The sequence below is a fragment of the Gallus gallus genome, chromosome 2, assembly GCF_016699485.2.
Source record: "Gallus gallus isolate bGalGal1 chromosome 2, bGalGal1.mat.broiler.GRCg7b, whole genome shotgun sequence".
Taxonomy (NCBI): Eukaryota; Metazoa; Chordata; class Aves; order Galliformes; family Phasianidae; genus Gallus; species Gallus gallus.
The window spans coordinates 84228179-84242122 of record NC_052533.1 but is presented as its reverse complement, the minus strand read 5'-3'; the positions used below and the strand labels follow the sequence as shown (position 1 = coordinate 84242122).

The following is a 13944-nucleotide window of genomic DNA, read 5'->3' as shown; positions in this document are numbered from 1 at the left end:
TAAAGAGCTAAAATGCAAGAAATTCTGTGAAACTGCTTTTAAATATGATTGAATGGAAAAAAAAATAGTTATTCATATAGCGGAATCTTTCAAGTAATTAAGTTGTGTTCATAAAGAAAAATGTCCTGTGGCAGTACAGAAATCATTCATATGTTTACAGTTAACATATATAGTTTTTTTAATAGAAACTACAGCAAGCAAATGTTAGAGGCAACTTTATATTTTAACAGTATGTAAATACACACAGAGGCATATTTAGAATAGATAGGCAGCTATACTTTGGGAGGTGGAATTGGATTGCAGAATGAGATGAAAATGGCATTCATCTGTTTTTTTTATGGCAGGACCTAATGTTCTGCAGGTAATGAACAAGTGAAACACACCTTTCAGCACCAAATCAGTATGCCAGCATAGCATTCCTAGGCGTGCTAGGGTAAATATAGCCTCATTTTTATGAAACGTAAAACGAAAACCATGCTTTTGAGCTGTGATTGGGAAGCCCCAGTGCCCGTTATTTTGGTGTTATTCTGAATGTTTCTTCTTTGGCTTCCAGCTATTTCTTGCAACCTCCTAAACTGTTGTGTAGCATTTTACCTCAGGTGAATCGTTGATGTCAAGGTTTTACAGGTCAAGCGTCAATAAATTTAAAAATTGAAAATCTTGCAGAATGATGAGATTTTTTTTTGTGAAAAATGTTTAGATCACAAGTAAAACTCGATACCTCATTAATTTAGGAAGTGTTAGTCTATTGCATGCTAAGAATTACATGTTTATACATTAGTCTGAATTATAAAATGACAAATGTTTTCAATAGATTTCATAGACATCTTACAGCATCTGCAGATCATGTGAAAAGGGTGACTTGTACCTAATAAACATCAACACAGGAATTGTAACACTGAACACTCTGCAAATCTTACTGTATTTTAGACAGAACAGCAACACACCGTCACCCATCTTCAGTATGTTGCTTGGCCTGATCATGGTGTTCCTGATGACTCCATGGACTTCCTGGAGTTTGTGACCTGCATGAGGCCAAAGAGAATAGAGAATGAGCCAGTTCTCGTTCACTGCAGGTACTTGTGTTTTAAAATTCTACCCATACATATGCTTTAGCCTTGCAATAAACATTTGCTTTGAGAAGTGTCTGCAAGGTAGCAGATTCCTTGAATTAAATGGAAACGCTAAGGTTGCAAATACCAGTTTCTTCCCTTTCTCCTGCAACCTTTTGGTGAAATTGCTTAGCTATGTAATTATCATAAAGTTGATCATCTGTAGTGTAAGTTGTTGTCCATTTTTATCCTCCACCACCTCTATAAATTCATTGTGAATGGTACTGCAAAGTTTTACTGTGGTTAAAGTACCTGTCAAAAAACAGTCAGTTACCTCTTATCTTTTTAGTCAAAAATATAAAATCAGTACATGTAGATTTGTAAGTAGCTATAATGGTTAAAAAGTATTTACTTTGGGATTTTTTTGCCTTTGTTAATATAAATTTTTGTTGCTATCACCGGCAAGAAATGTCATTGAAATTGCTTTAAAGATAAGCTTTGTGCTCTATTCTAATTGTATAAAGGTCGTCCTGTAATTTGCAAAGCTAGTTAAAATCATAATATTGTGATAAGAGTCTGGCGAATTGCAAAATCTTAATTTTATAGACTGTTTTTCTGTTACATTTCACAGTGCTGGAATTGGTCGCACTGGTGTATTGGTCACTATGGAAACAGCCATGTGCTTAATTGAAAGAAACCAACCTGTTTATCCACTGGATATTGTAAGAAAAATGCGAGACCAGCGAGCTATGATGGTTCAAACATCAGTAAGTGATAGGGCAGGAGCCCTCATTTTCTGTATATATTTTGCTCATGTTCAGTTTTAAAACATATGCGAAGTATTACGTGATCTAGTTGTATCTGTCTTCAGTTGCCCTTATATTTCATGCTTACTATGTTTAGCATGACACAGTGCAGTGAAACATAATATTTTGCAAAAGGCTTGCTTACTGGAGAGGTGTGTATTTAACTGTAAATATTTCTTACCTTGTCATTAGAAGGTGATTGATTTCTATTCCTTCCTCTTACTTAGAATGCAGAAAGTCATCTAGTCAAATCATCTGTTTATACTCCATCTAAATTCTGTGTGAGAAGATAAAAACAACTTTTGTTTTTCATTCTTTGTACAGTGCCTCATGGGTAGTTCTCAAACTGAAGGTAAAATAAAAGTGTTTGTGCTATGATTTGTGGAGGAAGTGTCATTTGAAAAGGAGTAGAAATTTGATAGGAATAATATGGTTTTTTTAAATTGTGCTGCTACTCCAGTTTAGAAAAACAAGGGATAAGAATAAAATTCAGGAAAAGCTGGATGATATCAATAACTGAAATAGGAAAATAAGAGTTAATCTTTTTTTTAACAAAGAGGTGGTTTGAAAATTTGAGATCAAGAGGGTGTTTAAATGTGGAACTGAACAACTTGATGTTGGAGATGAGGGATAGGAGTCTCCACTGCCTTCAGTAGAAGTCAGGTAACAAAATATCATGTGCATTATCTAAAAGAGCTAAATGCCCTATGATAAATCAGAGTAAAGGAGATCAGACCCACATAGTCAGCAGTTAAATTTGGCATTTCTGTCTTTCATCTTAAAAAATAAAACAAAAACAAAATGTCACACACAACACTTTGGTTTCCCCTTGAGCAGAGGAATCACAGAATAATTAGGGCTGGAAGGGACCTGCTGGAAATACGACTGACCAGATTTGAGCAAGTCTTGTGTTATCTAGGGGTATGAAAACGTCGGAAAGCATCAGGAATTACAGTTGCTAGAGTGCTCTGCAAACAGAGATTTCTCACGTATGTTACTGAGACTCTTATCATTCATTGCTGTATGAGTGCACTCCCTAGAAGTGCAACAAGACTTGACTATATGACTGAGGAGCAAGTTGTATGAATAGTGCCTTCCTAGTTCCTTGTGGAAATGACACATGATCTCATGGCATCTGAGCCTCAAGGTTTAGGAAGCTGAATGCTGACTTCCTGAGTTTGCTGCTTATGCCTCTCAGTTTCTGAGATGAACTGAGCAAGTTGAAAGTTAAACTTTCTGAAGATGGTCTTATTTCTAAGAATCTGTTGTGAGAACCTGAAGTTCTCTAAATTTTAACGGGTGCAGAGAACGTCCTGCTATAACAGTCATCAACAGGAATTGTTTGACATAACTAAAGTATGTGGAGTATAGTGATAAATACACTGACCATCAGACCTTGACTGTGAAAAACTGAGTACTTAAAATAGGGCTCCTTACTTTGCATGCTGTGTTTCACAGTTCACTGTCTGCACAACTAGGAGAGAGAGAAGTAGCAGCAGTATTGTGAAGCTAAATTTGCTGCTTATTTCTGAAGTATGCAGAAGCCAATGAGCAGAGCTGGCATACTGTGCTATTAATGAGGCACATGAGCGAGCACTCAGCTGTGAGAAAGCAGAAGACCAAAGAGCTCCATGTTAACTTGTATTTATCTATTGTGAATATTCTTTCATTCCTTTGCATCCGTTTCAGCTAGCTCCACTGCTCATAGCAAGTGTAGGGCTTCCAGGGGAAGCTGTTAGGGGTTGTTCAGCTGTAGCAGCCTGACGTGAAGCATATTCAGCAGCTCTGTGGTAGCTGTACATCTGCTTCAGCTCTGCGAAGATAAAATACATAGCCAGATGCGTGTCGTGAATTAAGATCAGATGGGACATGCCTAATAAGAATGGACTTAGCAGATCTATTAACAAGTCAATTTAGTGTCTTCTATTTATTGTGTCAAAGTTGTGGTTTCTTGAAGACCTATAATCTGGTCATCAGGAACAGCAAAACAAAAACTAACCTAACAAGAAAATATAATGAAGCTACAACAAAATTTGTGCAACTCTATGGCCTTAATATTATTATTATTATTATTATTATTATTATTTAAAAGGTACTATATTCCTTTAAAGACTAATTAGAGATACTAAACAATGTAGAAGGCGATGCTTTGGGACATAATAGAGCTAGTTATGAGCAAAGTGAACAGTAGAAATACAGGAAATAGATAACAGCAAAGAAAACAAGTAGTCAAAGTCTGAGTCAGAGGAAGCATTGCTGAAGTGTTCGTTCTTTCTTGTTCAGTAACTTAATCACACAAAGGAGTTAACAGAAGTAGTGAGCAGAGAGCTAAATATCGCAGTTGGGTTGTTCTGGCAGCAGAAATATGCAAATGAAAATAACAAGAGAAAAGTCAAGGTAATTAAGAAATAAAGACAAAAGAACAGAGTGATACTAGAGGTGGGAGTAATTGACTGAAAGTTTGAAAGAAAAGGCAGGAAATTGAGATACAGAAAATGAATTTCTATCCTGAACTTTTCCTTTATTTTCTCTGTACTTAAGAGAAAATATTTTGAACATATATGGACAAGAATAAAGGTCTGAACTACTGGTATTGAAATGCAACATAAGGTTCTTCACAGTCCACGCATCATCTTTTATTTCTGTCCTTAGAGAGATTTTGGGGAATGCTTCCAAATTCTCCTGGAGTGTTGATGAGAGTTGACATAAAAGGGCAGCTGGGAGAATATTTCAGAGATATGAAAAGGGATTCAGAAAACATGAAGCCGTGCTTCTCCTAATACGACGTTGAAGCAAAGCTGTTCGTATGGAGGTTTAACTGAATGAGCGCTCAAAAGTACTTTTGGAAGATGTATGCTTCAATCCTCACGAGTTCTTTTTGTGTTCTCAAGATTAGGCTAATGGCAAATGTTTATTCTGGCTATATGGAATTTTCATTGTGCATTTTAACATTGTCTTGTATCACTTTTCAGAAAGAGATTCTCAGGCTAATTGCCCTTAACAAGTAAGAACTTTGAAACATTGTGGAAGAACCATCTTCGTAATAGTGTAATTCAGAAAACAAATACCAATCTCATTTGTTAAGACCTTGTAAGAACTAAATGAGCTCAAAATGTTGGAGACAGAAGAATTAACAGGGCTGCTACTCTTCAAAAGTTTCCAAAGGTTTTGATCACATCCTTCTATGAAAGGAAATAATGCGTGATGTGATTACCCGTTTGAAATAAAGCAACTCCATCTTCTGTGACAATGCAGCAAAGGTTTAAAAAGTTTTTTAGCAAGGCAGTGTGGTCTTTCACCAATATGTCCTATCTGGTAACTTTTTGGTCATATAACTTAAATGTGTCTGGTAATATGCAACAGCGAGATTTAGAATACTTGTAATTACCAGGTAACAGTACGAAAAAATCCTGTGGTGAGATGTATAAAAGGTATGAACAACTACTTTCATCTGAGTCAGAAGAAACTTTAAAATGTCATAGTTTTTACAAACAAATGATATTCTCTAGGGTGTAAGGATATGTTCTTTCAAATTTGCAGATTTTTTTCCTTTATTGCAAGATTTTTAATGACTCTCGTTCAGAGAAGAGTGAATGTTCCATTTGTGTCATATTAATACATGGATTTTCTCTTTCAATTTCATACCTTTTTTCCTGTTATTGTCCAGGAGAAAATGAAGCAGTGAGACTGTTAGTCCTATTAAATACTACTGTATAATCAGGAGTTTGACTAATCCACCATAAATGTTTTTTGTTTCTTTCTTTTTCTTATACAGAGTCAATACAAGTTTGTTTGTGAAGCTATTCTTCGTGTTTACAAAGAAGGATTGATTCGACCACTGGCTTCTAGTTAGCACAGCAGTGAAGGATGCATTTTTTTGCCCTAAAAAGACTGCTTTTTACGTAAAGCAGGGGCTTATTTCTCAAAGCAACTAGAATGGACTAGAAGCCTATGAGAAGACAGATGAGCACATTTGAACTGTGGCACTTTAAATTTCTCAAGAAGATTACTAAATCATGTACAGTATAAAGAAATCATGTAGATAAATATGAGAGCAATTGTGTGTAAATGCTTTACTTAGGCACCATAAGCAATCATGGAAACCTCAATGCATATCTTTCACTGCCTTAAACATCCTTCACTTTGGAAGTTACAGAGATCCTTGTGTTTCTTTTGAAAATATGAAAGGAAAACTAATAGGACTGAAATGACTCAGTTTAAGAAGGTATTTAATATCTTTGTATTGTATGAAAGTTCATGGAAAGTGAATATTTGTAACTTTCTTACTGGGACACTAAATATTTGTAGGAATGTAACCTTGACTTCTCAATGGCTGATGAAAAGCTTTAAAGCCTAATGCATAACTACTGTACATTAAGAATAGGAGAAATTAAGTATTCACTTTCCATAAGTCTAATAGTATGCCAGCTGTTATAATACTGTATCACTGTATGTGATGTGCAAAATGATACTGCATTTATACATTTAAACAGATGGTACAGACTACATCTTCTGTTGATCAGTTTTACTTCCAATTTGCCCTTTCAACAGTGACCTACTTCTTAGTGTTAGCTGTTGTATTTCTTTTCTTCTCTTTCTACTGTCCTCCAAGACGGTTATTTTTCACTGCTATTTCTGTATGTGGACTGAAAACATGCTAATCTAAGATGAGGTCTAAATCTCTTTCACCTTTGTTTCCATGTGTATTATGAGTTCTCAGATGTAAATGTGGATTAACATTGCACACAAGTACTAGACGTTTGACTTGTAAATGCAAAGTAGTCTAATCCAATACTGGAAGAAAAAATTACTACTGAACCCATCAAATATGTTGCTGCTAATTCAAGGTGTGAAGCTTACAAGGACACAGGTGTTGCTAGTGTTCAGATGGTGATAAAATGTTGACTTGCTGCCCTTCAGCAAATATTGTGCGTTTATCCAGTCAAACACAACTCTGTTGCAAGAGTTCTGTGGATTTATTGTGTTTCTTGCTTTATGGAAATGCAGCAAAATTCATGTGAAGATTGACATAGAAAGAGAGAATGAATTTGTACATTGTTAAATGATTCACCCTTAAGGTACACTGGTCTCCATTTCATTTCAAATGGGAGAATCGGACTTTCTGAACAATATAACCACATTTGTATGATGTTAATTTATTTTGCGTGTGCTTTATGATTACCCTGAGATAGTTCTTCATTTTTGAATACTATCTTAAAAAAAAAAAAAAAAAAATATTCTAAGGGACTGTTTGAAACTGCTATTTAAAAAATTAGTCCTAAATAAGGAAAAACATTTAAGACATATGACATATTAATATGACATATTAAGACAAATGTTTATATGTATATAAAAGGAAAAAATAGATAATTTTCTTTTCGAATATATATATATATATATATATATACACACACACACACATATACATCCAGATATATTTTAGAACTATGGTTTGTATTATAGATATTGTCATTTATTTTTGAAGTTTCATTATAGAAACTGACATAGCTATGTAATATGCATCTCACATGTTACTGGAAGGTTGGATTGGTTTGATTTTTTTTATTTTTATTTTTTTTTCTCCAGGAGAGGGCTGAAAAATGAATGTAGTACATGCTAAATTGCTAATCCTTGTCTCCTATAGACTTAGTCCTTTCTTCCAGGTTACATTATTAGTTACAAGTAGAGGAAAGAAGATTCCTGGTTACTTGGTTAAAAGAGTTTTTTTGGTTGGAACACACAAGGCCATTGGCAACACAAAAATCTTCATGGCTTTGTAGGTTGAAGGGTGAATAGATCTGTGTTTATTCTTATGTATTGCATTCCTGATTTTATCATTACTTAAAAGTTTTTATAGTGTATGGGGTTTTTATCCTCTTGTTTGATTGGGCATAGATTGGAAACCAAAAGATGGTAAATCTGGTTAACTCTTTACTCACTAAACTGCATCAGGTCACTCAATCTGTCTGTAACTTCAGATGTAAAATACTTCTGGACGCACATTTTGCTTGGGAAGCTTTTTCGAAAAGTACATGTGGAAAAGTTTGTACAGGTACAAGCTGCCAGCTGCTGTTTGGTAGCATGTTGAGTGAAAACACCTAGTGACATGTCTCCACTTGAGTAGTGGTCACTGAAGGGTTTGTGCCTGCTATTTGACAGAAGCTCTCTTTTGGTGTTATGTGTGTGCCTTTCTGTTAAAATATCTTGCTTTGAAGTTATGCTGTGCCTAGATCTCAAAGTCATTGCTTGCAGTTTGTGTGACTTTGTCAAGAAGTGAAAAAGGCACAAAGGAGAAGAAAAAAAATAGAAGCAGGAGAATAAATATAAAGTATTTAGAGCATCTCTGTGACATTTGTTTCTTTAATAGCAGTCCTTGATTACTATTTGTGTTCAAGGCTAGTAACCTATTCCTATCACTATTTATGTTTCTTCATGTTGAATCGATATTTACCAAAACGTGGTAAATTTCTTCAGTATATAACTCCAGTCTCAAGATGCCTGGGATGGGTTTGACTTGCATTAGTATGTGTGTTTTTACATGACCATCGTCATACTGTGACGAATGCTGCTCTTGTTCTGATAAAGTTAGATGGCTTCAGTAATAGCATTCTTATGCTATTATTTGGATTTTAATAACTTGTGTGAAATTTCTGGCCACTGCTGCTCCTCTTAAAGCTATAAAAACAATAATCTGTGTAATACTTGATGTATTTTTTTGTAAAACCATAGAGAAAATATTAACTACACAGTTATCTCCTACGTTGTGTCCATCTTTATTTCAGTCTTGCTGGGTTTTGCACATGTACCTGCTGGGTCTTTATGGGAGCATGAAGAGGTTTTTGTCTTCTCTCTTTACCACGTTGATGACTTTGCACTGAATGATGTATGCCTTAGATTTAATCTGACAACGAAAGCATAATTATGGAAACATCTTACTGCTGGCTGCTGTTTCCACAAGAATTAGGAAATTAAAAAGGAACAGAGTTGCTTGATTTTTCTTGTAGGGTTTAAATCTCCTAACACAACATGTTTAACTGCCACACAATTGACGAGTAGCAGAAGGTGCCGTGTAGTCAGGGTTCTGTATAACCCTCCTAAATGTTTTAACCTTATATTTCACCTCTGCTTGTGTGAGCATGACAATAAGCATTCCAAGTTTCTAACATTGTGGAGGATGAAGAAGAAAAACCCTGGAGGTTTTTACCATTATGAAATACAGTGACAATATTTCCTCGGAGGGAAGCAGATTTTTACTAACTGACTTTATATTTGATACAGAAGTAACTAAGATGCCTAACTTAGAGCATCTTCCAAAATATTACAAGAGAACACTTCTGAGACAGAAGTGGGAGAGACAGATCTTACTGTGTATTGGAAATGAGAAAAATGGTGCCGTAAACCATGAATGCCTTTTGTGCATTGGGATAAAAGAAATATGAATCATTAAAATACAACCAAACTTTACATAGCTGTGGTGTTTTGTGCAAAAAAAAAAAAAAAAAAAAAAAAAAGTTTCATAATCCAGGGTTTTGCTCTCTATGACCTTGTCTTTAGGCATTGGTACGAAGTTGTAAGCACTCACAATATACCCAGGAGATTAGAAATATCTTTTAATGCAGACTTTCATTTTTAACAGCTGGTTTTCTTTTTTCCCTTCCTTTTCTACTATGCAATACTTGGTTAAATAAAAAATGTAAAGCACTGTAGCTCTGAAATGTGTATGGAACCGTGCACTTACTTTATTACAAGCATAATACTGTTTTACGATACAAGTTCTTCCTTCTAGATTGTGTTCTTCTGTTTCAGACTCAATGCATAAATGGTGTACTGATTGAAAATGAGGAAAATAGGCATATGTGGTTCATTTTTGGTAACTAAAAATTTTAAACATAGTTATTTCACTGATAACAGCTTTATTGTCGTATCCTTAAATGTAGCATTTAAGAGCAAATTTATTTTATTCACTCACATGAACTCTTTCCAGAGCTCGCACTGGGAAGTATTTGTGTTTCAGTTGGTAGGGTGCAATTAGTCTACTTGGTTAAAAGCATTTATGAATTGAGACTGTATAGAAGGTAAAGTTGTGTCATGAAACACTTTGTTCAAAGGCAGTTGAAAGCCAAGTGAATGATTAATTCATTATATAAAACATAATGTTTTGATTAAATGGATTCTCTTGCATTTAATTTCTGACACTGATAGTGTTGAGCCATCTCAGATGACTGTCTGTTTCAACAATAGCATTATATTAACAGTTTAAATATAGCAATTTAATGCAATGTGGTTTAGTTTTACTGTGCTTTAACATACTTAATATTTCCATTGTTCAGTAGCTGTACAAGCTTCAAACAATAGTATCCACAGTCACTGCAACTTGTCTTAAGGCAAAAAGGAATTTCTTCTGCTGCAAAGAAATAACCAGCGCGTGGTTTTGACAGATCTATCCATTTTTCAACTCACCTCTTTCATAGTAGAGCTCTGATTCAGTCATTGGTAAAGGGCACCACTTGAGGGCCAAGATTATCATGGAAAAAGCAAAATCTGTGGCTGCTGACGCTGTTTGGTTTGGGCTACAGTTAAGATACCCGTTGCTGTTGACTTCAAAATAACAAAAGAAATAAAAATCATCACATTCATCTTGAGAGGTGACTCTGGAGATGGGGAGCAGGATGGGCTTTTTCAGACCTTCCTGATTTTGTTGCAGAATACTTAGATAAGAGTGTTTGACTGTGTGCTCTTTTGAGCTTAGCTGCAGTTTTTGAGTCTTCAGTGAATTTATTTGAAATATTCAAACTTTTTGTGTGTGTGTGAAACACTTCAGTTTAGTGCTAGTTGCTCAGTTTCCTTTTTCTTGGCTTTCATGGTGTAATTTCATGAGTTGTCATTGCTCTACCTTATCGGATACTTTCAGGTTTCCCACAGCTGTAAAGCAGACTCTGTCATAGACAGCCCCAAGGACGTTGCTGTTACTTACGAAGTGACATTACCTGTGCCTGCTGAAGGTGCTGTGCGGCACTGGGACCCACCTGAGCTCAGCTTCTCCCTGAGGCATTTGAACAATGCTGTGTAACACTGATGGAAATGGTAAACGTAGTTTGAAAGACGATGTAGGAAATGTTTTCTTCTACATTGGTAATATGTTTTCATTAAAAAAAAAAAAGTTTGTAAGGAAGAAAATGATTTAATTGCTACGGTAGGAGTGGAAAGGGTTGGGTTTTGTTTTTTCCCCCGATGTGGAATGCTTTTCTATGTTAAAAATGCATCATTTCTCTTGGAACTGTTTCTTCAGTACAAAAAAATACCCTGCTGTTTGTGGGATTTCATTTTTGTCTTACTGACCCAGAGAAGAATTATAAGGTGAATTTATTCCTCACTTACTGCTCTGTGTTTTTAAATAACATTAAAGGAAACTGAAATCTTTTTCTTCCAAAAATGATTTGGGCTGCTTTCATTTAGAGTCTTTTTCTGTCATGTATGTGGAGCTCGAGTGGGGGTGGGTCACTACTGAGGTTGCCATGTGTGCTAACAGAAACACACTTTGCTAAATAAGTTAGAGCTGTTGCCTAACATTCAGTTACCAACTGAAATCAGTCTGTTGTCATCTTACTATCAGCTTTCCTAATGACTGACTTCCTAATAGGAAGTCTTTGTAGCTTGCCCTTCAAGCATCAGGGCATCCTCTTGTATTAAAATGAAATTGATACTTAAAATTAAAAAAGAAATCCAGTTTTTTTTCAGTAAAATGGTAAGCCTATTTACTAAAATCCGTACAAAACAAACATATTTGAAAGGAAAAAAGGAAAAAAGAAAAAAAGAAAAAAAATAAAGCTTGAAGGGAGCATCCTTATTTCCTGTGACTTCATTTTAGGCAGACATAAACCAGACTAGTTCTCAGCTAGCAAGCAATGTTGCTACTAAAGCATGGAAAAATCAGCACTGACCCAACTGCCTGATTAATTTTTCAGCTTCCTGTAGAGGGTTGGTTGCTATCCTGGTTCCCAAATCTTTGTTGCAGGATGGAAGGAGGAAGGACTTCTTTTCTCCTTTCTGGGGACACGTGATAAAATCTCCACTCAGTATATCAGCAACCTGTGTTGACCTTTGTGGTGGTATGCTGCATTATCTAACCTAAGCAGTCTTGTTATTACATGTGATCTTACTGTAAACTTAACAATATCGGTCAAGTCTTTTCTCCCTCTGAGGAGGAGAGAAATCATAGAACCATAGAATCAAAAGGTTGGAAAGGGCCTACAAGATCATCTAGTCCAACCATCCAAATCAACTCAGCGGTGTTAGTTCTTGGTGGGCTTCATTTGCCTTAATTAGGCAGTAGTGTAGTGTGGTAGGTTGAGTTATTCTTCATCAGTGCCCGTTTAATTCAGATCTTAGCATACATGAAAGAAAATCTGGCATAATTTGTTCCCCCAATTTTTAATAGATATTAAGTTATTGCATGTAGAAATTAGGTGGGGAATTGGTGCATGTGCTCAAATATATTTCAAATCTGGACTTTGCAAACTAAATGACAAGTATCAATGCTTATATTCTAGAAACCTCTGTAGGGAGTACTAAACACAATTTATGGAGGTTTTCACACTTCATTGTGTAACCTTAATGGAGAGATACTAGATAAATAAAGGGACAGTCCTACCAACGCTAGAAATGGTTGGGCATTCATAATAACAAATGAGGTAATGCTTAAAAGTGACCTTCATTGCAACTGAGAGGGAAACACACTTAATAGTACCGGAGTAAATTACATAACGTTTGAGAAAGCCAAAGCAGTTTTTTTGGAAGTTTTGCAAAAGATTCCACTGTTATTGTTGCACAGTTTGTCTTTCTGTGTATGTTCAGTTATTGCTTTTGTCAGAGATGTAGAAAAACCTCGGGAGATGATATCCATTCAGTGATATGTCTGTTTTATGTATCGTTTTGGTCGGTGATGGTTTTATACCACTCTTTAGTTTCTTCTGAGACCTTAGGTGCCAGTGCATTGCAGGAATAAGAGAATGTATTTGATACATCGGGAGGGTAAGGAAAGAGTTTATTTTGTGTCCCAAGTTGTGCTTTTCTTTTAAATCATTTAGAACGTAAGTTTATGTTGACGATACAAAGATTAATTTATTGTTAAAGTTAGAGACACCTGCTGAGATGAATGTATCTTTTTTTTTTTTTCCCTAGAGGAATTAAGTATTGATTAATGATTTAAGTAGTTTCCTTGGGATTTGGAACTGTTTTGGACAAGAATATTACAGCCACCATTTCGTGCTCCTTGGTTAAATAAAGCATTGTGATGGTGAAATTAAGCGCTTTTGGCTGTATGGTTTTACTGTGACTTTATTCAAGGCATCATTAAGAGTTGCATGAAAAAGTTTGTGACCTTTCTAATTCCTTTAAAAAAAATCACACATGGCTGCAGCTTGAATTTTATCTCAGCAAGCAAGCCTGTATGGGAATTGTCTGCTCTATACAGATAGTGTGTAATTTTTCATAAAGAGCTTGCTGGGGAAGTAATGCAACCAAGTAAGCCTAACATTCAGAGGGATATTCTACTTTCAACACTTCTAATAAAGGAGAATTGCCTTGACTAATTAGACCGCTGGGGATTTGTACTCATGACTGGTAAGGCCACATACGCAACTGTTTGTAGATTTTATTTTTTGCTGTTGCGTATAAAATGTGCAGACTGCCCTTCCCTTTGGGATTTCCAGTCCCTTGCCTACTCCCAGAGCCATGTGAGTTGCTGTATGTTCTACACCTGCTGGTGCTCCAGAGTTATCGTCATGTTTTCATAACAAAGCAAAGTCCAGTGGTACTGGTTTTGAATTATTTCCTTGTGTGTGTGTGTGTGTGTGTGTGAGAGAGAGAGAGAGAGAGAGAGAGAGAGAGAGTGTATAACAAAAGTTTTTAGATTTCAAACTGGGAAATGCACTGAAAATTGAATCCAACACTAGCAGATGGATAGAGCACTGACCTTAAAATTTGTTTGGGGTTTGATTAAGAACTAGGGTAGCTGTTAGTAAGCACTTCTTGCAATTGACAAGAGATGGCTCTGCCTACTAATTAGTCTTTTTATGCTTGAGGCC

At 35.6% G+C, this 13944-nt stretch overlaps 1 protein-coding gene across 8 annotated transcripts in view; it reads left to right on the top strand.

The window, feature by feature from the left end:
* PTPN3 (protein tyrosine phosphatase, non-receptor type 3) overlaps nucleotides 1-13164 on the top strand; it is a 159257-nt gene extending 146093 nt beyond the window's left edge. For all 8 annotated transcript variants that reach the window (XM_419047.8, XM_015282340.4, XM_046935370.1 and 5 more), the window contains 3 exons: nucleotides 931-1076; nucleotides 1684-1819; nucleotides 5634-13164. In XM_419047.8, coding sequence (XP_419047.4) covers nucleotides 931-1076; nucleotides 1684-1819; nucleotides 5634-5711 — 360 coding nt within the window. In that variant the 3' untranslated portion in view covers nucleotides 5712-13164. The remainder of the gene's footprint in view (nucleotides 1-930; nucleotides 1077-1683; nucleotides 1820-5633) is intronic.
* Nucleotides 13165-13944: the final 780 nt, after the last annotated feature.